Source organism: Calypte anna, chromosome 8 (assembly GCF_003957555.1).
Source record: "Calypte anna isolate BGI_N300 chromosome 8, bCalAnn1_v1.p, whole genome shotgun sequence".
NCBI classification, from domain to species: Eukaryota; Metazoa; Chordata; class Aves; order Apodiformes; family Trochilidae; genus Calypte; species Calypte anna.
In genome coordinates, this window is record NC_044254.1 from 12104023 (window position 1) to 12129356 (window position 25334).

At 40.8% G+C, this 25334-nt stretch overlaps 1 protein-coding gene across 2 annotated transcripts in view; it reads left to right on the top strand.

The window, feature by feature from the left end:
- The first annotated feature begins 2275 nt into the window (after positions 1-2275).
- Positions 2276-25334, top strand: part of PLPPR5 (phospholipid phosphatase related 5) — a 42165-nt gene continuing 19106 nt past the window's right edge. For both annotated transcript variants that reach the window (XM_030455124.1, XM_030455123.1), the window contains exons 1-2: positions 2276-2541; positions 23439-23571. In XM_030455124.1, the coding sequence (XP_030310984.1) occupies positions 2311-2541; positions 23439-23571 (364 nt within the window). In that variant the 5' untranslated portion in view covers positions 2276-2310. The remainder of the gene's footprint in view (positions 2542-23438; positions 23572-25334) is intronic.

Here is a 25334-nt window from a genome sequence, read left to right on the forward strand (position 1 = left end):
CTAATAGTTTTATTATGGCCTGTTGCACACCATGTTTTTAAATGCTTCGAAGATACATGTTGAAGCCTAAATAGTATCACTTTTGTAGAGTAAGAGAAAACCATAAAGACAAACTCTTTTTACTGTAACCCTCCTTGAGAATTCTTGTATTAGACTTACTCTTCAGTCAATATATTCTTACTAGTGTATGTGTAGCAGCAGAAAAAAGCACTCAGGATAGAGATGTATTCCTGTACTACCAGAGATGTTACCAATTTTGTTTAGCCTTAGCAAGAGAAGACCAAGGGCATTTCTAACAATTGTTTACATCTGCCTCGTAGTAGTGGGGTGCAGAGAAAGGAGATTCAGATTCTTCTTTCCAGTTTCCAATGAGAGGAGGATAAGTAGCAGGATGGAAAAAGAACCTAATAGAAAGAAAAAATGGTTGCCTAGAGTGCTTGTGGAATCTCCATCTGCCCTTTGAGGTACTTGACAGTTCACTCATCTGAGCAACCTGATCTGGTAGGTGCTTTGCTGAACAGGTGATTGGACTAAGGCGATTCTTTCCAAAATCGATGATCCAAAATCCTTCAGTGATGTTGACAGTAGCTTCAAAAAAATTATGTAAAAATAGAGCTTTTAATGTCCTATAATTCCTGTATACAACAGCTCAATTGGTATATTTATAAAAAGAAGTTCATTTGCAACAGCAAAGTGCAGGACTATTTCTTTAACCGGTTACTGGAAAAAAGGTTAATTTTCCCCAATGCCAATTTTTGAAAGAAATATGCCACCAGTGTTTTTCTGGGGCATCCACTCAAATAGAGCCAAGGAGCTGAGGGTCTAGTGCTCATTGCAGTCCTGCTGTTGACTCTGGCCTTTGGATCAGGCCTTGTATCCTTAAAATGGGCATATTTGCATGCAATCTCCAGGATGAAAAAGATTTTTTGTGCATGATAATGAATATTGGGCTGCACTAAGGAAATGGGGAAAATAAATTCTGTGCTAGGCAGAATTCACCACAAGATGTCTCATGTCTCACTACATATTTTACACAAAAGTAGGGAGCCATCTGGCTAAGGCTGGTGAGTGCAATGCAAATTACATGATTTAGATTCTTCTGGGGGTTATGATAAGAACACATAAAAATAGACTGGATATGGAATCCAGGCATGAAGAGTGTGTTCTTCAAGGGTGGATTAAAAATAAATGCACAGAGGCTGACTTGACTGAATATGAACAAAAATCTCCAGAAAGGGGAGGAACAGTTTTAACTGCTTAACCAAAGCAGAGCACTAGAAGAAAGATGCCACATTACAGAACAGGGAGATGGAATCTTGTTTTCTAACAGCCTTTGCTAACTAAGCCAAGTGGAATCTTTAAAGCTAAGGTGTCCCTTTAAAGATGGTTTCCTGGCCATGTAACATCTTGGGGCAGCGGTAACTGTCATTCAAGTAATTACCTCATTTTTTCTTTCAATTACTTTCATTTTTCTTCATGTAATTTTTTAAACATTTATATCTGTTGGCTTTGGGAAACCAGACTACAGCCTTCACGTGGGTGAACCATTGGACACAGCTGCCTACTCCTAAGTCTACATGCTATAAATGTGTTTTTAAGTGGAACTCTTCGGTGTTCATAGATGGGTGATTTCTCCCAGCACGGGAGCAGACTCTCCTCTTTCTCTGGGATGTGAGGAAAGGTCCCTCTCCAGCCACCCCTTTTCTTTATAGGTGTTAAAACGAAGTTTTAAAGGTTAATTGCTTCAATAGTTATGCATGTGTATTTCCATACACACGTCCATTTTGGTGCGTTCACAACCCCAGCAAAATAGCGCTGATCCATTTGCCTGCCCGCGCACGGCCGGGGCCGAGCGCCCGGGCCGGGTCTGCGGCAGCTTCAGAGCTCCCCGCGTGCGCACGGGACCCGCACACAGGTGCGTCTGTCGTTCCCTGAGGGCCGGGGGATGCTCAGACCAGCGCCCGCCAGCGGTACCGAGCCTCCCCCGCCCGCCGCCTCCCTTCTCTGGGCCCGGACCGGGACCCGGCGCGGCTGCCGCTCCGCGGGCGGGGCGGGGCCAGGCCGCCCCCTCCCGCCGCGCGCTCCGCCCGCTGCACGAGCCGGAGCCCGCGCTGGAGCCGGTGTCGGAGCGGCGGGCCGGGCACCCCCTGGCCCTGCCCCGCCCCGCCCGGCCCGCACCGCACTGCACCTCCGGCCTGACCGTGCTGCCGGCCGCCGCTCCCCGTCTCCCCCCGCGGTGGATGCCGCCGGAGAGCGGGCGGAGCGCGCCGCCGGGGAGGGGGGCTGCTGCGGCCGCCGGAGCCAACGTACATGCGAGTGCCCTCTCCGCTCACCAGCATGCTTTACTTCCAGATGGTGATCATGGCAGGGACCGTGATGCTGGCTTATTATTTCGAGTACACGGACACCTTCACGGTCAACGTGCAAGGATTCTTCTGCTACGAGGGCGCGTACCGAAAGCCCTACCCGGGCCCGGAGGACCGCAGCGCTGTGCCCCCGGTGCTCCTCTACTCGCTGACCGCAGGCGTGCCCGTGCTGGTGGTAAGCAGGGGCCGCCCGCCCCCTCACTCTGCCAACTTGTTGGGCCGGGCCACGCCGGGCCGGGCATCGCCACGAGCGCCGGTCGGAGCGGCGCGGTCGGCGGGGTGGCTCTGGGTGGGGTTGGCCCGGCGGGCGGGCAGGTTCCCGGTACCCTCCCGGCACCCTCCCGACACCCTCCCTGCTCCCGGCGCTGCGGGGCTGCAGCCCAGCCTCGGCTGGCAGCGCTGCCGAGCCTGGCCCCTACCCATCCGGTGCCCACCCCTGCCTCGGAAGTTTATTTTTAGCACTGGTTTATGTAAGTGCCAGTGCCTCAGTGCCAGCCCCCTTCGACCAGTTCTTATAAAAATAATCTGCTGTTTTTCAAAACGTGTGTCGGCTTCAGGTAGGTGGCCTACCTGAGGGAAACTCACTTGTTACAACCACTTATTTTTTTGGGGGGGGAGGTTTATTTTTTATTTTTGTAGCAAGCTGATGCGTGCAAAGAGCAGGAAGCAATTTTGCTTGATTTAGTTGCCTCCATGTGTCACAGTTACTGATGCATGTGCAAGCTGAGCCTGTGTGTCTCAAATCGAATATGAGCTTCTGTCGATCAGGTTCTGATAGATGTATCCAAAATGAGATTTATTTCGTTAATTTGGTTTCTGGGAAAAGCAGTGAAAAAGTATCTTCCCTTCAAGTTGTGGGAATGTACTGTTTGTCTTGTCAGATCACAAGGGCATTAGCATTGTTCAATAATCCCTGTCCATGGTGTGGAGCAAAACACTTGAGCGGGAATGAGATGGGAGTATATGACTACCAGAAGTGGATTATATGTAAACTGACAATATGCATACACGGTTACACATACGGAAACTCCTTGTACAGATTTTATTGTAATCAACTGTAAGCATTAGAAGAAAAAGAAAATTAAAATAAGAAGAAAGTATTTTTCAGACAGCAGGAAATAGTTTCACAGATTAGCTCTGTGATTACAAGATGAGATATGTCAAGGTGATACTGTGGTAAGCTTACACACAATTCGTTTCTGTACTGTAGCACCATAAGGTCTTAGATGGTATCTGACACAAAACCTCATGGTTAGGCTCAGCCTCAGTACTGAAGACTTTTTTTCTAGGGATAGAACTACTTTTTTTTTTTTTTCAACATGTTATATATTCCCTTGGGTTTGTTTTCTTTTTTATTTTAATGTCAATTAGTTGACCTGTTTATTTATCTGTTTGCTCGTATGATGCCCTGATTACAACTGAGACTTTTAAAGCTTTGTTTAGGGTTTTTTTGTGGTGATGTTTTTCTGTTATTTTTATATGGTGTTTATTTTGCTTTTAATTGTATCTCTCTCTTTTTGTTTGGCTCTAGAAGTTATAAAGATTATATCAGATAGTCACTATGAGCATTTCTTTTTTCTCGTATATGTCAGCAAAATTGATTGGTAGTTTCCATTAATTTCCTGGGTGCTAGATTATTACGTCAGAGAAATCACCATGACATTTTGGGTTGGCAGTCTTGTAATTTGTCTTGCTAAAAGCTAATAATAGAATTCAGTGATGCTTAACTGTGCTTCCTCTCCCAGTCACCAGTCTCTTGGGCAAATGATGTGTATTGGGAGGTCAGGGCATGGAAAACCAAATTTCAGATGCCTGTATTGCATGTCAATTTCTATGTTATTTTGTTTTATTTTAATTTCAGCCCCTGGAAATCTAACTCTCATGACTCCAACAGCATATAAATGAGTTTTTCCAGTGACTTTCCTCTTTCCACATGCATGCTATTAAAAAAACCTGAAAGAGTAAAGTACCAGTAGCTGGATGTGTCTTGGTGAGCATCTTGTCAGCAAAGGGTCTCTTGCTGCTGTGAGACTATAACACAGCTGCTCATCCAAAACTCCTACTGCAAAGCTGCAGTAGCAGACCTGAGTGTCAAGCCATGCAAATAGAGCTAAGCCTCTGGTCACAGGGCAGCAATGTGCATCTGCTGAGATGGAAATAATGAGCTGGGTCATTTGACAGGGATGTATCTGTGAGCACTATGTTAATCCTGTAAATTTTCAAGTCAGTCTTTAAAACGCTACTTCCTGCTAATACGTTCCTGTAGCCCTAGCACTGTATTGCTGCTATGTTTCCATTCCTGAGACTTTCTGCTCCTCTTTCCCATTGCCCCCATGACATCCAAGGACAGATGAAGCAGCTTGTGATGTCACAGGTCCTCAGGAGTCTGAACTGTGAAATGGAGTCATAGAGCAGAAGCAGAGACTTTGTGCTCTGCTGTAATGATCAACTTGCAGGTGCTTTGGTATAGGAAAGGGAAAAGAGGGCTGAAGGAAGGGGGTCTTGCACCCTGCACTTGGAACTTACTGGCTTTGTATATCTACAGTCTTCTGTCAAGGTTTACAAATTATTAACCAAGTATTGGTCAGCCCTGAAGTGGTCAGCCAGTTGGACTAGATGATTGTATGTCCCTTCTAATTGAACAAATTATACAATTTGAATAATTGAACAAAATTATACAATATCTCATAAGTCATATAAGAGCTAGTAAGAAGTCAAATTATTGTGCCATTCACTGCAAGAGTAATCAATTTATTGTCCACTTACAAACATGTCTTGAAGTCCTGGCAACTTTAGACTTGCTCTGAGAATTTGCAGATTGGAAGTGTTCAGGGCCAGGTTGGATGGGGCTTTGAGCAACCTGATCTGACGGGATGTGTCCCTGCCCATGCACAGGGATTGGAGGTAGATGATCTTTAAGGTCCCTTCAAACCCAAATGATTCTGTGATTCATAGGTATTACACCAACCTGTACAGGAATCCAACAGTTATCCTGTAGGTTGAGAAGAGCTATTTACTTTCCTTTCTTCCAGTTGGTGTCCCTGTTTATGTGCAGATTCCATGAAATCAAAGAAGATACATTACAAGGCTGGTTTTTTTGTGTTCTGTGGATTATCTCTAAAAGGAGTATGTACTGTTCCTTATCTGTTAAATCTGTAGTTTTTGTGTTCCAAATGAGGCCCAAATGTTTGAGTTTGTTTATTTCATTTTTTTAAAAAAGGCTGAAAACAACTGCAACTTATCATGTAACAAAACAGTATGCTCCATTCCAGTTTTAGCCTGTTATTGGTTAGGCACAGGTAAAGTAATGCCTTGAGCGAGCAGATATGCCTGCATAAGGAGCATTAGGCACACTAGCAGTAAAATGTTCTACAAAATGTTGATGAGGTTGAAATTTCAGTCAGAAGAATGTAAAAGCCCTAAGAATGAGATTCTGTGATAGAAGAATGAGGCTCCCACAGTGCCCCTGCGGGCTTCCTTTGTCCCATTTGCCTTTGTGACTTTGGGTTGAAAAAGTGCAGCTTGCTTTGCACTCCCATCCTTTTGTTGCCCATAGCTCTCATATCTAGACATTTCTGGTTTACTGAGGAATTCTCAATATGCAACATTCTCAATTTTTCTTTTTTTTTTTCTTTTTTTTAAGTGAAATGTGAAGATGAAAAGAAATATGCTCTTGACTTGAGTCTGTTCAAATATGTAACAAGCATGAAAGTGCTAGTTGAGAGCTCAGTTCTATTTAAGCCATTTCCCAAAGTGCCAGTTCTTGCTCAGTGGGCTGGTTGCTTTTTTAGATTTGTTATGACAGATGTAGCTTGGGAAATATACGTCAGTCCAATCCTCTAACTTCCAGTAAAATGATTTATATAGCTGTGAGGCTAGTGTCTCATGTTTTCAGAATCTATAGAGTGATCAGTTCAGCATTAAGTCTTTCTGGTAGATCCTAATAATTTTGACCTCTTTAAAGTACTATTACCTGTGCTCAAAGATTTCTTAACTGAGTCCACATGCTACTATGGATTACTGAAAATGTTGAAACTTTTAAAGTGATGATTGGTATAAAACTCAATATATTGGACATCTTCCAATGATGTTTTTGAAATTACAACAGTACTGCAATGGAAATTTAGAATTGCACGTCCATACTCGTTTGAATTGGGTAGACTAAACCTCTGAAATCAGATGGAAATGGCTTTAGTTGTAGAAGAAACCCTCTTTATCTTCTTGAAATATGACCTTTTTCCATAACCCTAGAATATATTTGATTAGCTAAAGCTTATTTATGTGTCCTTCTCTTGTTGGCAGATTTGACAGCTGTTAAGACTTTACATGAAGGAACTGACAGAATACTTTGCTTACTCTGTGATCGTGTTGTTGAAGGACTTACTTGGTCTCTGTCTTCATAGTTCAGTTTCACTCTGTATGCACAACTGCAACTCCTTTTCCTCACAGTTTTCTTCTGTTCTCACATTTGTGTAGGTGTGAGTTTGGGGGGTGAGAAGACACCTAAAACTTGCTGCTTTTTTTTTAGTGTGCAAACACTTGAGACTTTGGAAAGCCACTTATTGGAAAGGGGGAATTAATGCCAGCAGGAGAAGTTAGAGCAAAGGGGCAATTTATGTCTATTGCAACTTCACCGAAGACTGAAAAATAAATCACACTGTTAAGGTCTGCAGTAATTGTGTACCAGATGTTAGATTGGCCTCTTGGGACACAAAGCAAAACAAATTCATGGTTGGATAGTGTGATGCTGTTTTTATCTCAGCATTAAACCAGTAATCCAACAAAGCTGTAACCAGGAGGAACAATAACAGATTCAAACCAGTTATGGGTTTTCTTTGGAATTCTTTATCTGTCTTCCTCTTGTGCTGCAATGTCTTACACGAACAGTGCCTGCAGAAGTTATGTTTGTACTTCCAGTTTAATGTATAATTTCATCTGTGCTTGCTATGCATGCTGTTTACAAATGCTGCCAATATTGAGGCCGTATGCTTCATCCCTTGAAGGGCTTTCTTGAAGTAAACGGCAAGCAGATGTGAATAAGGCAGACAGGGTTCTGTTTGCAACAGCTGATTGCCTGCTTGTTTATGTTTAAGTGAGAAATTGTTAATCAAATTGATCCTGCATGATTAGAGAATTTGTACGCATTGTTTGTAATCTAAAATAGTTGGGCTGAAGTAATAATCAGTTTCTCAACCAGACAATTCTTACTGGTACATCATGCAGGATTGGGATGGGTGTCCATAGGATACATAATTAAAGACAGCTGAACTTGAATTCTAAGTAGCTTTAGCTGTGTTTTTCAGCCTTAAAAGCAGTGTGGTGTTTAAAAAGCTTTACAGTGCTCTTGCAGCATCTCTCAGATAATGTCATGATTGTAATGATTGGTGGATGGCCCAGCTTTCATCATAAATGGTTCTTGTTTAGCTGAGTTATGGTACCTCCTAAGTTACAAATAAAAAGCCTAGTTGAGGTGGATATACAACATGTCCAGGTCTCAGAAAATGTGTACATGTGACATGCTGTTTTCATGAGGAATATCCATTGTGAAGATACTTGTCCTTACTATTTATAGAGTCATAGAATGGTTTGGGTTGGAAAGGACTTTAAAGATCATCAGGTCCCAACCCTCCTGCCATCAGCAGGGACACCTCTCTAGATCATGTTTTTCAAGGCCCCATCAAGCCTGTCCTTGAACACTTCCATGAAGAGGGCATCCACAGCTTCCTTGGGCAGCCTGCTGCAGTGTCTTACCACACTCTGAAATACACTGAAAAATATACTGGAAAATCCTACCATCCGCTGTAGTATTAATGGATACTACAATAAACATAGTATTGGAGAGCAAGTAGGAAAGCAGAAGTTAGAGCCTTACCATCTCTGATCAGCAGCCTGACTCAGGATAAGATCACTTCTATTCACCTGCAGGTGGGAATGTATTTGTTTTTAGTGTAAAGCTCTAAATAATCTACAGTAGAAAAATTACTGTATATATAAAGATTTTTTTTTAAAATCTACTGTTAATCTAATAAATTGTTCAGTACCACTTCAGAGTTGAGTTTTGGTCCTGGCTGCCATTTCTTGAGGTAAGAGGCACTGTGAAAAAAACCCCTCTGGTTATACTGCGTAAAAACTCAGCAGGCTGTGTATTCCACTTCTGCTTAGCATTCTGGATAGCATGGACTCTTACATGTAATTTTGCATGTATTTTATAAATGCATCATAATTATCCATTGTATAATAATTATATTTTATATATTTATATGAAAATGTCATTAACCTTAAGTACTTATGAATGTACAGCCAGTTATAAATTTAGTTATATTTTAAGGGCTTCTTTACAAATAGTAGTTTTCCTTCTCTACAGATACTGTTTTTTGCATCTCACCCATGTAGGGTTGAGGAGTGTGTATGTAGGCATTCATTCCTAAACTAGAATTTTTTATTTTCTAAATAATTAAAAAAACTATTGTGAACAGAATTCAGCCCAGCAGTATCCTGCTATTCTATTTTGGTTTGTGGTTTGTTTGTTGTTTTGGGGGGGGGGTTTGTTTCCTTTCTCAGCATAACATTTTGAAACACCCATTGTTTTAGGCTGGTAGCTTTAATGCTCTCTCTAAAAGGGATCTGAGTTACACATTTGGGGTTTTTTGTCATTCTTTCTTTCGTCCATTTATAGTTTGTCTCTTTGAAAATCAAGTATTAAATATTTGAGTAAGTGGAACTCAGCTTCCTGGGATTTCGGGTAACAGGGATTTCTGTGACCTGTCCATAGCAATTTAGGGCTCAGACATGACTGACTTAATTCTGCTTAAAGATTTGTTAATCACGGGTGAGCTGTGCTGCAGCAACCAGCCATGTGCAACTTGCAGCCTGTGGGGAGCACAAAGTGAAGTATTTGAGCTTGACCTACTTTTGATTAAGACTTCTACCAATACATGTTATCTTTTTGGATTGTATTGAGTAAGTGCACAGACTGTCCATAACACAGCTGTACTGACAAGTGGGGACTCAAACTTCAAGCCTGCTCCTGGCTGATGTCTGACACTTGACCTGCCTGTTTGCAGAAGCACGTGGCTGGATGCACAAGGTCATCTCTGCAGAACACGTGGAGATGCCCAAGTTACAGCACATTTCAATTGTAGTTTGATGATACTTTCATAGGTGGAACTCGTCCATAATCTTTCCACTGCTCAGTTTCTGCCCCTCCTATTCCTGTAGGGAGTGTCCTTGGACCTGTTGGGATGTAACTGGGCTCTGCCATAAGGCCAGATTTGAGGCTGCTGCTATTGTCCATTCAGACTGCACAGGAGTCTTAGCATCTGAGAGGCCAGAGGGAGGAACGAGGACTTTGTGCTGCATTGTACTGTAGGCTACAAGCATGTTCATGTGAATGATAGTGAGGACAGTTTGGCTGTTAGGGTGGTCCTTTGCCACCTTTGCCAAGTGGTCTTGCTTGACTCGAAGTCAGCACTTCAGTCAGACTCGTTCCAGAGCACTTAGCAAAAACAGATGAGGTGTGTGGGCAAACTGACCTTGGGATGTGTAAGAACTTCACGGACATCTGCAGCTGGCAGAGTGAATGTGCAGAGCTGGGGTGTGAACTCTGTAGGCTTAGGCTTTGCCTTGGTAAAGGGATCTGACCACCCAAGCAGGAAGTACATTGGACTTTTACTGCTTAGTTGCCAAATAGTAATTGTGAAACTAAGCTTCTCTGTAAAGCACTAGGAGATTTGTGGATTAAATTAATTATACAAGAACTAGGTATGTACTAGTTGTTAATTATCTTAGTACTGGTAGGGATTAATTGCGTGCTACTCTGTTACTTGAAACAGCAAGACTTTCCTGAGATGGAATAGCACATGTGAAAGATTGTGGTGCTGGTATAACCTTCTTATGGAACCAGATTAAAGTTAAGAGTCAGTATTACACTTCTACTTGGTATTTCTTTTGTTTATTCATTAATTGTGATTGTTCTGTGATTAGAAGGAAATCATAAAGCAGAGACTATATGTTTAAAGAAACAATATATTTACATATGCGAGTGTTTATGCACAAGGTGTTGTTAGAAAATAGTCATGTTTAAGTCGTTGATTTGTAGCTATAGCTTAGTTTATGTGTGTTTTTAACCTTGAATGCCAATGGCAAAAACGGTTCACCAGAGAAATGGTTCACCACACCAGAACACCTGAAAATGTTATCATTGAATATGTGAACATACCTTTCAACAAAGCCTTAATTTGAACTTCTTTTTCTAGGAATAAGTATAAATTCCTCAAATAATGAGATATTACATCCAGTGCTGATTAAAAATGCAACATATGTACATATGTTTACATAATAATTATGTATTTTATCTAATACCCCTTTATTGTCTTCACAGGGAAGACCAAGTACCAGCTCTTGTGAAGTCTGCCTTGAAAACATCCATTGTTAAAGCTTCACAAGATCTAAATTTTTTAAATGGGCTCATTCATCCTTAAAACACTTCTCTGACCATTTGAGGTTTTTTGAAGACATTGGAGAAAGCCAGCAACATGCTTACTATTATTTTACAGTTCTATGCAAAGGAAGTGATCCTTTTTAAGATAAAGCAATATACCCTAAATTATGAATGAAAGGAGATACAGACACATATTGAAGACAAATAGCTGGGCTTATTTTGACCTATAGAATTGCAATTAGTTTTCAGAATACTATTGCATGCCTAAAAGAGCTGTTTTTATGCTCTGCTGTCTTCTCAGCAAAATATACAATCTCCCCTCTGTCTTGTAGGCATTTCCTGTACTAGGAATTTTTTGCTAAAATTTCCCACTCTTGCTGCTCCTGTTTCAGCTCATTGGCTGCTGTGCTAATGAGGGCACTTGGGACTTCCTCTTAATTCAAACACTGCATTGTCTAAACTCCTAAACAGGGTCAGACAACATAGTGTTTCCAGCTGCACATCTGCAGCCATCTGGATTTGTGGCAGGAGCAGTGAAATAGACCCTGTGTAGCAGAGTTGGAAGAGTGATGAGAGTGGTGCAAATCATATTTGCAGAAAACCATACTATAAATGCCCAATTTTTGATTTACAGTATATACAGAATCATTATTTAAACCATCATTCTACATATATATTTATCTAATAAATGGGACAGAAATGGGATATGCTGCTGCTTTCCAACGTTCAGTGAAAAAGCTTGCTGGATAATTCAGTGCTGTCCTGTTATTAAGAGGCAAGTAATTATTAAAACTTCTGATGCTCTTAAAGAGTTCTCTGCTCCCACTTCTGTGCCTTCATTACAATACTGTATATTAATTTATTATAGTAACATTATTGAGGCAAAATAATTACACACTGTCAAATTACAGTGTGTGATTCAAGTATGGGGAAAGAGATGCAGGTGAATGGTCACACGTTGTTTTGTACCTGGGCTTACTAGTTGTTTGGGGACTGTCTGTGTCACGGTTTAACACTGGCCTGGCAATTAAACCAAGTGACAGATGCTCTCTATTAATCTCTCTCTCCTCCCTGATAAAGAAAGGAGAGAGAATAAGGGAAAGACACTTATGGGTTGGAAACTAAACTACACAACTTTAATGAAACAGTAATGATAAACAGGAAAAATTACTAAATTTATACAAATATACAGAAAGATTGATACCACGTTCCTTCTCCCCTTTTCCCCCAATAACTCTCACGTCACCACCAAGGCTGCAGGGCAGCCCTGGGAAAGTCCAGACTGGACTCCTGGAGTTGGCAGCAGTCGGGAACTGGAGGCAGGAACACACAGATATGGGCTGGCACGGATCAGGACCATAGGCAGGCGAACGGACGGGATCCTTCCAGGATGCCGGGTGAAACAGGGAATGGGTGAAGAAAGGGAAGAAGGAAAGGCAGGAAGGGCAAGCAGCCGGAAGCTGGAAGCATGGCCTGGCCCTCGTGATGCCTCAAATTTAAACTGAGTATAACATATATGGGATGGAATACTCTGGTCAATTCTAGCATCTATCTTGTCCATTCCTCCCCAAAGGAGGGCTTCTGGTGGACCTCTTTATTCCTTCTGGAGGGTAAAATGTTCCTCAGAGCTGAGCAGCGTCCTTGGCTCTGCACACCAGTCTAGCAGTAACTATAAACGTCGAGTGTTATCAGTCCCAGAGGAAGACACTGTCTGAGAAACTTGCTGTTAATTTCAGCAAGTGCAGCTACTTAGAAGAGACTTAGCTGAAAGCAAAAGTACAAGACAGAAAATCACCTTTATCCTGGCCAAAACCAGGACAGTCTGGAAGAGAGACTTCTGGTATCTTTTTCTTTCTAATCCTTTCTTACTGACTAGCATCACTAGTGCCCATTCTGGAAGTAACATCATGGGTCTGCCTGAACTCATTGAAGCTTCAGAAATTAACTTTGGTGGAGCCAGTTTTATTCACTTCAACTATGTCACTGAAGCACCAATGCAAGTTGCAGACTCTTCTTTTCTTTGAAGCTTTTATTTGTTGGTTGTTTCCTGGCTTTCTCAGGCATTAGAAGCGTGGATTAATAATAAAATCATTAGAAGTGGCAGTGGCTTTTGTTGAGTCGATCTCAGGAATAATATATCTGCAAAATGTGGCTGGCCTTGAGTAGCAAGAAGCAAGATAGAAGTAAGACAGTGTGAAAAGGGTGTGTCAGAGTTTATTACTCAGTAATTTTACAGCTGCTTTTATGTTGAATGTACACATTATGCACAAGTAAACCTGATGTGAGACAGTTTAAATAAAGTCATGGCTTCCCATGCAATGGCTTTTAAAGTGGTTTTAAGTAACTTTTAATGACACCTAGCTTCTTTGCAGTGATTGCTTGCAATGTGAAGACTATTATGCTCAGGAGCAGGCATTACAATTTTGGACTTTTTTTCCTGATTTATCTGACCTATTAAGACTTTTCCCCCAATATTTAGTATGGCTCCCCTCTAAAATTGGTTTGGCTTCTTAGTTTTGTTTTACTATCTTCTTGCTGTGGCATTCATAGCTAAAATCCATGTCCTCACTTTGACTTAAGTATTGCTCTTAATCTGGAGTGTCACATATTTTCACAACTGATCCATCCCATGTTGAATTTAGTGAGGATGTTACCTTGATTGCAATTGGAAAAAGAAGAACCCCAATCAAATATATTGGTGTAACCTTAATGTATTTGATGGGCTGTCAATTACAGCGTAGCCTAAGATAATTGAATAGGAAGAGATCATAGAATCATAGAATTATAGAATCATAGAATCCTAGGGGTTGGAAGGGACCTCGAAAGATCATCTAGTCCAACCCCCCCTGCCAGAGCAGGGCCGCCTAGAGTACCTCGCATAGGAACGTGTCCAGGCGGGTTTTGAATGTCTTCAGTGAAGGAGACTCCACGACCCCCCTGGGCAGCCTGTTCCAGGGCTCTGTCACCCATACAGTAAAAAAATTTTTCCGGATATTCAACTTGAACCTCCTATGCTCCAATTTACACCCATTACCCCTTGTCCTATCACTGGTCACCACTGAGAAGAGCCTAACTCCATCTCCCTGACACTCACCCCTTACATATTTGAAAACATTGATGAGGTCACCCCTCAGTCTCCTTTTCTCCAAACTAAAGAGGCCCAGCTCCCTCAGCCTTTCCTCATAAGGGAGATGTTCCACTCCCTTAATCATCTTAGTAGCTCTGCGCTGGACTCTTTCAAGCACTTCCCTGTCCTTCTTGAACTGAGGGGCCCAGAACTGGACACAATACTCCAGGTGCGGCCTCACCAATGCAGAATAGAGGGGGAGGAGAACCTCTCTTGACCTACTAACCACACCCTTTCTAATGCACCCCAGGATGCCATTGGCCTTCTTGGCCACAAGGGCACATTGCTGGCTCATGGTCATCTTCTTGTCAACCAGGACCCCCAGGTCTCTTTCACCTACACTGCTCCCCAGCAGGTCAGCCCCCAACCTATACTGGGACATCGTGTTGTTCTTCCCCAAATGCAAAACTCTACACTTCCCCTTGTTGAATTTCATCATGTTTCTCCCTGCCCAACTCTTCAGCCTGTCTAAGTCTCTCTGAATGGCAGCACAGCCTTCTGGTGTGTCAGCCACTCCTCCCAGCTTAGTGTCATCAGCAAGCTTGCTGAGGGTACATTCTATACCCTCATCCAAGTCGTTGATGAAGATATTGAACAACACCGGTCCCAGTACCGACCCCTGAGGGACTCCACTAGTCACACACCTCCAACCAGATTCTGCCCCATTGACTACAACTCTCTGACTCCTTCCTTTCAACCAGTTCCTGATCCACCTCACTACCTGATCACCAAACCTATACTTGATCAACTTATCTACAAGGATGCTGTGAGAGACGGTGTCAAATGCTTTACTGAAATCAAGATAAACCACATCTACCACTCTTCCATCATCTATCCAGCTAGTAATTTCCTCATAGAAGGCTATGAGGTTAGTCAAACATGATTTACCCTTGGTAAAACCATGCTGACTGCTCTTGATGACCCCCATGTCCTTGATATGCCTGGAGATAGTGACAAGAACAAGTTGTTCCATCACCTTTCCAGGGATGGAGGTGAGGCTGACTGGTCTATAGTTACCCGGGTCCTCCTTCTTGCCCTTCTTGTAGACTGGAGTGACATTTGCTATTCTCCAGTCCTCAGGCACCTCTCCTGTTACCCATGACTTACTGAAGATGATGGAGAGTGGCCTAGCAATGACCTCCGCCAGCTCCCTCAGCACCCTTGGATGCATTCCATCTGGACCCATCAACTTATGGATGTCCAGATTACTCAGCTGATCCCTAACCCAATCCTCATCTACCATGTCAAACTCCTCATCTATCTTGACTACTTCTGGGGCTAAATGAATCTGGGGCTCATGCGGAAACCCTGCAGGAGTAAAGACAGAGGCAAAGAAGGCGTTCAGCACCTCTGCCTTCTTTATATCCTCTGTCACCAGGGCTCCCAGCTTATACTGAGCCCATTATAATAGGAGTGGAGCTAGTTATGTGCTTCAAAAGCAAGCTGTTTTATTTGGAAGATAACTTTTTAATAATAAAGTGTAGAATTTTTTTACTGAGCTGTCTGTGTAAATTCATCATTATGAATCAATTACTAATAGACAGTAACAAACATAAGTAAAAAGCAGTGATGTTTGTACAGACGAATACTTGTTTTACAGACACACCTATTTTGCCACAAAAGTCCAGAAAACAGTTTTTGTGGAATCTGACAGGTTTTTTTCAGTTACATTAAAATACAGGGTGCTTATACTGGTTGTGTTTGGTCCATCTGTTTCAGTTATTTGATTACTGTGGGGTTTCAGTGGCAGTGGCTTTCCTTGAGTCGATCTCAGGAATCTGCAAATTGTGGCTGGCCTTGAGTAGAAGCAAGATAGAAGTAAGACAGTGTGAAAAGCAGGAAATTCAGATATTCTCCTTCCTCTGAGCCTGTGAGAACAGTTGGCTCCAGTCATATGCTGACTGTAAAACCAGTACTTTGTGACCAGAATCTTTAAGAGATTCCTTTTATGTGATCAGGTTTTATTCAAACAGGGATGAAAGACCATTTATGTTGAATTTTGCACTTGAAAGTTCATCCTGCGTAGAAAAGTGCAGTTGTGCTTTAAGCCTTAGGTTTGAAATATAAAGTAACATCGCTGTTGGAAATGGTTGTTGGTATGGGTATCATAAGTGTGCTCATCAAGGAATAATGTTTTCAATATGCACAGAGGGGTTAAGATACCCATCTTCCTCAACAGACAGAACAAAGCACTGTTTCTTGAGCAGGGAAGAAACAAAGAGGTTTACCAAGGGCAGGCCAGAAGGAACCAGAATCTTCTTCACATGTATCACTTGAAGTCCACTTGAACTGGACTTCCTTGATGCAGCTGTATGCGGAGCTGAACATGCTATATGGAATTAATCTAGTAGGGCAGAAGAAATGGTAGGGCTTTGAGTGTTCTGGTTTTCTTTCATACATGTTATGCTATTTTAAAAGTTTAAGCTAAGTACCTAAAGAAAGTTAACATATTGATGTAATTTTTTTTTTTTAAGAATTCCTAATTAAATAATCCATGTAACAACTACCTTCTTCAAGTGTCACTCAGAGATCTGGAGATTAACATTTGCTGATCTCTGTTCATATTACAACCCATCTTCCTAATGAGATGTTTTTGTATAGCTTGGAAACTCAGGATACTGGCTTCCTCATTTTTGCAAAAATAATTTGAGAACAACTTAAACTCTGTATGAATTCCCTATTTTAGGAACCTTATATAGAATGTAACTCTGAGGTGACTTTGCCTTTGGAAATGTGAATTGATGCTTTTAGAAGGTAGTATTTAATTAATTCTTTTCAATTCTCCTCACCATTTTTCAGATAAAAATTACTAGACTTTTAGATATTAAGGCTTGTCTTTAGAGTAGTATTTTTTCTGGTTTTGGGGTGTTATTTTTTAAAATTGCAAGATCTCAGTGTATGAGTAAAGGAGTTTTCAATTAAGTCCTTCACCTACTGTTTTTTGGACTGTGCTGACCAACAATACTTACCTCACTCTTGTGAAACTGTGCCAGCTATTGGATAGTTTTTGAGCCAAATTCCAGACACTTGCTTGGCCCCCAGACTGCCATGCTAGCATTACTGAGTTTGTTTTCCAAGTGTCCTGGCCATTTCTACTGCCCTGGGGACCTGGTGACAGCATGCTGCTGTTCAGAGGTTTGCCTGTTGGGTAGCGCAGGAACGCTCTAGAGGTAAAGCCATCTGCATACACAATCAATATATTTAGGAAAAAAAATAAAAGAAGAAAAAACCCAACCAACCAAACAAAAAAAAAACCTAAGGAAGCTTGTATAGACACTGAACTTAAAAATATTTCTTCTTGTCATATGGTAAAGTAATGACTGAATGTGATTCAGTGAATGATGAATTTGTCCTTGTTGAGTTATGTGCTCTTGGGGTTCACTAGAAGCTCTCTGCTTGTAAATACTTGAGTATTGTGTTCCTCTTGGTTTCAAAATAATAATGTTTTTATGAAGCGAGCAGCCTCTACCAATGTCAGGTATTGACTATGGGTACAATGTATTCCAAAGAGCAGTAAAGAATGCTTCCCTACCAGAAGTAACATTAGCATTTAGTAGCATATACCTGTGCTCAGCACTACAGAGAAATATGTAAAGCAGGTAAGACTTTTAGATATATAATCCTATGCTGCTCTTTTTCTTTTCTAATGGGTCATGTCCAAATATATACAAAGAAAAAAACACAAAATTTAAAAAAAAAAAATTACTTGAATTTTTTCCACACTTTCCTCTAGAAAAGCAATTTTCTTTTCACATCTTTTATCTAGACCTTTAGAAGCTTCTGTGCAGTTTGGTCCATGCTGAATGCAATGGGGAATATTTTGTGTTTAATCAATAGCAGACAGATTTACCTAGGACTTATTTTTTCATTTTCCTCAAAACTACTGACCATTTTTTACTATAGAAAATGTGCTTCTGTGAAAATGAACCAGGGAATTTGCTGTCAGTTTAAGCAAGCAAGAAGCATGACGAACAAAAAAAAAAAACCCAAACCAAAAAAAACCAACCAAAAAACCACAAAGAAAATGGCCTCAAGGGAAAGCTCTGCATAATGAACTTAAAATTGCTACTGCTGGAAATACTGCTGTTGCTTTTCCTGCTAGGGCTGTCACTTCACACAGCAATTTGAGCTTAAAGTGGAGAGTGGAGCTTGTCTATACATCAGTAAAAACTGAGATTTAGGCTGCTAGATTTTCCGAACTCTAGAGACCACTATGTTTTGTTGTATGTTGATGGCATTTTTTAAGGGGATCTAGGTCAGAAGCAGTCCACCGTCTTGCTAAAAGAAAAAAATATAAAGGACAGGAATACCAAAGCCTGTGGAAGGCATATTTTTAAAAGAAATCTGCTCCACACACTTTATGTGGGAACTCATATGTAAAATGAATGTGGAGGTCATGCAACTTAGATAACAATTTGCTTAGAGATCATCCCCAAGGTTTTTAGCTCTAGTGCCCAGCTTCCCTTTGTGCCTGGTCAGAAAGTATGAGGAAGCTCATTCTAGAGAGGCAAGAAGAGCTGTGGACTGCCCAAAGTGCTCATTCCCTGAAGTGATAATCCCTGGAAGGTTATTTCTTGAAGTTGGTCTCACAGGAGCCTCAGTTATGGTTCAAGTTGTGCCTAAGTGGGAGAAATACAATGCAAAAAAGGTCAAAAAAGAAATTACAGTGCACAGTGTCTTCAGCTTGAACAGTTCAGAAGCTAGATGAATATTTAGTGGTCTTTTTAACGCAATAACTGTTTTTCAGTGTTACTCATCCATCTGAGCTGTTGCTGTAGCTCCAGAATAACACTGAGAATTAGCAGAGAGGGAGTAGTGTATTCCACCACATTCCCTAGCCCATGTGAAATATTTCATGAGCATTTGTATACCCTAATGTAGATGGTAGGTGTAAAAATCCATGAATGTGTACTCAGAAATGTCTTTCCTAATCACAAATAGAGATAATAAACTTTAGATTCCAGGATTTATGTTGCTTAAATGCATTAATATACCCTCATCTATCTTGTTATCCAAATTAATGTTTAAATCTTACTTGAATACTGGTTTGTTTTTTAGGAAATACATGAGATTATAAATATGAGTGTAGTCTCATATGAGGAAGTAGTCCATAAAATAAACTTCATTAGTATTTTAGAAGTGCAGATTTAAGATAATTTATTTCTACAGGTGCTGGCTGTTGTAAACTATCTTTACATTAAGGGAGCTTGTGTGTGAAATTAGTTTACTGAAAATCAGCAAGGTCAGAGCTAATATTTGGAATGAGTCAGGTTTGCCATTCGAAGTTGAAAAAAAGCTCATAATTTAGAACCAAGTTGAGAATATACTGGATGGATGATTTTGGGAAGTATAAATTAGGTTTCTAAATTGACAGGCAGTGCTAAAACTAGGAACAGCTTGCCTGGATTCAGAGAAATGACTAATACATAAAAAACCTGAGCTTATCTGGGAGGAAGGAATCAATGCGAGGAGTGTGTGCTAGATGTGTGCTAGATGGTCTAAGTATCCTGTTCAGAAAACAAGGGGAAGGAACAGGTATCAAGTAGTTAGCAATAAATATAATACTACTACAAAACCACCATGAAAATAAATCAGCTAATAAATTAATCAGGAGCTAAGAGCTGAAACAAGAGGAAATACCAATTTTAGATCTTGATCCTCCCCAACTCTGTTCCTGGCTATTGAATGCATTGTCACATCACAGGCAGGATACAACTGCCATGGAGATGGTTAAAAAAAAATTTCCTATTATGTAGATTTTGGTGGGTTAATAACTCTTTTCCATGCTTCCATAAAAAGAAAGGATTATTTGGTGAGGCTGGACCTTGAGTACTGTGTTCAGTTTTGGGCCACTTGTTACCAGAAAGAGATTGAAGTACTGGAGTGTGTCTGAGGAATAGCAACAAAGCTGTGCATAGTCTAGAGCAAAAGTCTGAAGAGGAGCAGTTGAGGCAACTGGGATTGTTTAATCTGGAGAAAAGGAGGCTCAAGAGAGACTTAATGCTCTCTACAACTAACTGAAAGGAGGTTGTAGCAAGGTGGGGGTTGTTCTCTTCTCCCAAGTAACCAGTGAAAGGATGAGAGGAAATGGCCTAAAGTTCTGGCAGGAATTTTTAGCCTGGATATTAGGAAAAATTTCTTCACTGAAAGGGTTGTCAGGCACTGGAACAGACTGCCCAGGGAAGTCAAGGAGTCTCCATCCCTGGAGGGACTAAAGATGTGTAGGTGTGATGCTTCAGGCCATGGTTTAGCGGTGACTTGGCTGTGCCAGGTTAACAATGGACATGATCTTTCCCAGACAAAAAAATTTGTGAATCTACTCTAAATGCTAGTTATGAAGTATAATTTAATATTAAATATCTTTATGTAGGGTGATCTTGTGTATTTTGCCTATTGCACTTTATACTGTGCATCAGGACTAAAGGCCTTCCCTGCAGTTACAGAAGGAAGCTGCACGTAGAACAAGGACATGATTGCTACCTGTCAGAGCTTAGGCTGCTGCCTGTAGGGCTATCATTTTTGTCTTGCTTCTACTGGCAACAGTTATGTACACTGCATTTTTATTGAAGAACTGTGAAAATTATTTTCATATATGTTCTTTAGAATACTGGAAAGCCTGCACGTTGTATTGTTATTCTTCAGGTGAAAATTGTTCTTTTCCTTATGCTTCACATGCTGAAATTATATGTTAAAATATTTTCTTAACCTTCGGCAAAGATGGTCTTTAGCAGCTTTTAACACCAGTTAAAATATGTGAGCTAGGAATTTTAATATGTATCATTCTTCCGGGAATCTGTTCAGTGAACTAAAGTAGCGTAACCTTGTTAGACAGAATAAGGTGAAAGATAGATCCTCACTTTGACCATCCCAAATTTTACCAAACCTTGTGCAGCTCAAACCAAAAGATTATGTTGTAAGAGCTTTCAGGTTCTCGGATCCAATCCTTCTCTGTAAGTTTTTGAATATTCGTAAAACTTCATGCCCTGAGATTTAGCCTAGAAGTACACAAGTAATTGTGTTCTTCTAAATGTCATTTGTTGACTTGTTGCAAGTCACATATGAGGTGCAAGGGGTGATGGCAGTCCTTGAATACGAGAACTATTCCCTCCTGGAATATACCAGGCATGCAAATTATGGTAAAGAGCAAGAGGGAGATGGCCCTCCCTATCCTCTGCCCACATAGAACTGATTATTGCCGGTGCTGCCAGAGAGAAGGGAAGGAATTTCACTGGAAATCTGCACCTCTCCTGGGACTTCAGCACTGAAGGAAGAAGACTGAAAAAGAGGAAAAGGATGTGATGACCGCACAGGTCTTCTACAACCAAAACTCTTTTAAGATTCTAAGATTTTCTTCCATTTCTGAAGCATCAGTAGGCTGGTTATTGAGATGAGCAGTGCTTATGCTGAAGGATGGAGGATGGAGAACAGCTCCAGCTGAGCTGCCAGTACAAAAATCCCCAAACAACAGAATCTGTATTTTTTTGTTAAATTCCTATCAAAGTAAAGTCACAGAGGCATAGAGATGAATGCCTGTTACGTTCAATGGCCAGTCCCACTCTGATAACTCCTGAGGTTGTAGAGCTCTAGGCCTTGTATAGCAAAATTTTTGTGTTTAGCAGATTTCTGCACTATTCTGACCATTGCACCTCTGTACCCACTCTGAGATTATTTTTGTGCAGAAATAGCTGAGAACAAAATAACTCCCTGCTGTTCTTGGGGCACAGGGTTTTCTTCATCCAGGTCACCATCGAAGACAGAAATCTAACAAGGAAAAACTTGTCAGCAGCAAGAACCTAGATGCAGCTGGTGAAGACAAGTTGCTGAAAGTGAGGATCTCCTTTCTTGAGAGCCATAGGGGTCATAGGGCTGAATTATCCTTATTGTTGACATATTTTTGGTGAGCTTGAATTCAAGGTTGCATTAAATATGATAACAATCATTTTTTAATTATAGATGAAGGAATTGTACTTCAGTATGCTGAAAGTTTGCTTGCATAAAATAGAGAGGGAATGGTTGTTAGTTCAGCTTTTGAAATTTCTGTTTCATCTAAAAATTTCACTATGATCTGAAGACATTGTAAAGTAATAAATGCTGACTGTTTCTGCGACAAAGTGAATTTTGCTTTTTACATTCTTGCCACCACAGGTATTTGTTATTTGTGCCACATGTTATACAAGAAGCACTTTGCCTCCTCCATGTGCCACAATTAGCCCAAAGTCATCTGTATAGTTCCACAAAATAACTAAGTAAGGTCATCAACTGTGTTCTTCCTATTGATAGCTCTGCTTGTGAGCCATCACCCATAGCAGCTAAAGTGCTGCGTGGAGAACAGTTCAGATCTGTTGTGGTACATTAAAAGGTTTATAATTTCCTATTGGAACAAAGATTCAGAAAAACAGAGGCAGATTTAATGCGAGGTTAGATGGCATTCTTTCTTGTATTTGTGTAGTATTAGGACTTCAGTTTGCTGGTCTTCATTCCTTTTTATTAAAGTGTGATGTACCTGTCAATAAGAGTGACTGCTTTTCATAAAGAAGAGCCTTTCCTTTAAGTCACACAGTGAATCAAAGTTGAAATACAATGGTCAGCATTTGACCCTTCCCTATTCTTTCATCATCACTGTGCTACCTGCTGTAAAGCTTCAGTATCATAGTTTTAAATAGATATATGCTTAAGTCTTGGCTTTGGCTATTAAGTCTCAATACCATAAATCTAATAAGTAAATTAAAGGTCCTGTTTTGATAGTCAAGTAATACACATCTTTGAGGGGATATTTTACATTCAAAATCTGTTTTTCTTTTTTTTTAGTTTGTGATTTTTTTTTTCACCAACTCTAATGTGATTTTTCTATAGACATGAGAATGTTATTCATTTTGGTGTAACAGATGCAAGACCGGCCGTGCTTAGTATTAAAAATATCAGTGGTGGCATTTTGTTACAGCATGAGGAACAAAGCAAAAGCCAGGCTTGGTAAACTTAGCCAACAAAATATGAATCAAACCCTCCTGGCAAACCAGTCCTCCAATGTGAACAGGAGCTCTGTTGAGATATTTTTAATATTTTTTTTCTTCCCCTTCCCTCCCTATCATCCAAAATTTAGAGTTCACCCCTGTGAAGTGTTGTGTCAGTGAAAGCTGTATGGGAACGGATATGTTTAGCATCTTTCATGATTAATCCTTCACTTTGATCTACATCTTGTGCATTATGTGATCTGTTCTTGAACTAATAGATTTCTTTCTCTTTCCTCTCAACCTGAAAACTAGGTTATGTTGTATTAATTCCAAGTCCTGGGTTATTCTCTCTAATGCAAATAACATAAAGGAAGCCATAAGGCATATTTCTCTTGTAAGAAGATTAATGTACAAACTTAGTTCACTTATCTTGTCTTTTGTGTTGGTTTGGTCTTGTTTTCTTAAGATGAGGTAGCTGTCTTTGTAATAGTAGTATATTTTACTTGCTATAATCTGATGTACCATTTCTCTCCCCTTTTTTCTCATTCCCTAAGATTATCATTGGAGAAACTGCAGTGTTTTGTCTACAGTTAGCTACAAAGGATTTTGAAAATCAAGAAAAAACAATATTAACTGGAGACTGTTGTTATATAAATCCATTGGTGCGCAGGACCATCAGATTCCTTGGTATGAGCAAAATTAATGCTTGCATTTTCTGAATGGTTAGACTAATCAACTAAGTCTTAATTTTGACCTGGGGAAGATATTAAGATAACCATACAACGATTCATGTGTAGTCTTAACTCAGATGCAGTGAGCTCTCTTTTTTTGGAGTAATAAATTAAACTTCTTGGAAAGTTGGATGAAAAAAAAAAAACTGGGACCACAAAGGGCAAAAACTACCAGCAGCCCTAAACCAGGGGACGTGAGGGAGATACCCTTGTGCCATATCTCTAGTAATCTCTAGATGGTTTTCTTTTGGTTACACACATACACATAGCAGCCACAGTTGAAAGCATTGGGATATAAATACGTGTCTAAGGCCAAGCCTGGTTTAAGTACTTTCTGAGCCTGGAGTTAGCATTATAGTCTCTAAAAGAGAACTGTTAGAGAATCCATGCTCCACTGAAGCCAGCTGTGACTCCCCCACTGACTTTAGTAGATAAGAGATGTCATCCTTTCTACTTAGTTCATTCTAAATGAGTTTGGAGGGAGAACTACCACCACTCAATGTGTATTGAGTATTCCTATATGCTGCTTTTAAATATGTGCAGGGATGCCACTCCAGGGCTCAGTTCTGTTGTTTGCTTCTAACTCATGATGGTATCTAACAGAAACAGCTGGAGGGACAAAGCCTTGGGGCTGCTAATCCTCCCTCCCTGCCCCAGTCACAGGGGGAGGGAGGGGATGTGCATCTGTGCCTGAATTTGAAGTGTTTGTGTAACAGCCATGCCTGCCTTCTGAGAGTGCAATTGCTCACTGTCACACTGGTGATAGAAGTCATTAAGAATGAGACTATCTTGCATAGGTTTGGAGGAGATGGGAATTGACGATGAGGAGCTCCTCCTGCTTCACTTCTGGGTAATCAGTGTCCATGTTTCTTCCCCATTTGGTGGGCCCTTCTTTGCTCACAGAAGCAGAAAAAAAAAAAAAAAAAAAAAAAAATTGTGAGGAAGGGAGGAGCTTAATAGAGGCCTTCACACTGTTGTACCAGATGAGGCGTCACTACCCATTATGCTCACACAAAGTGATGTGGCCACCTCTGCCGGGACAGTGCACACCCTCAGGGCTTGCTGAAAGGGCCCTTCTGTGCAGGGACTCTACTAGGCACAATCTGCTGCTCAGCAGTGTCTAGTAGTTCAGGCTGAATTAATCTTAGAGTGACATTGCTGACCAGCCAGGACCCCAAAAATCATTCCCACTCCTCTGGCTTTGCTGAGGAAAAAATTAACCTTGAGAAATGCACGTGTTTCTTTTGCATCATGTTGATGTGGTGTACATTCATTAAAGTCCTCCTAGTGCCCCTTGAAGTTGGGAAAGGTAAAGTAATTTGCCTGTGGAAATGTAGGGGAAATCTGTAGCTCAGGAGGAGTACGAACATGCATCTGCTGATTTTCCTCCCAGTCATGGTACTGTGCATTTCCTTCCAAAACTCATTTCCACTTCCAAAGTTTACTAAGGGACCTCAGAATAGCAAAAGTCTGTTTTAAGTAATCAGATACATGCGTTTCCATTCAAATTAATGCATACATGTACTTAGTACTTTGCTGATACGCTGATGAAAAAACTTGTTAGCATAAGTAGCTCCTCAAATACATAGATCATTAGCTCACTGTGTGGATTTTGTGATTAATATGCCATGCATAGAGCTGTACCCAGTAGCAGGTAGATGAAGACATCTTGTGCATGGCAATATTGAATTCTTCTTGAGCTTCTTGACAGCTACAAGG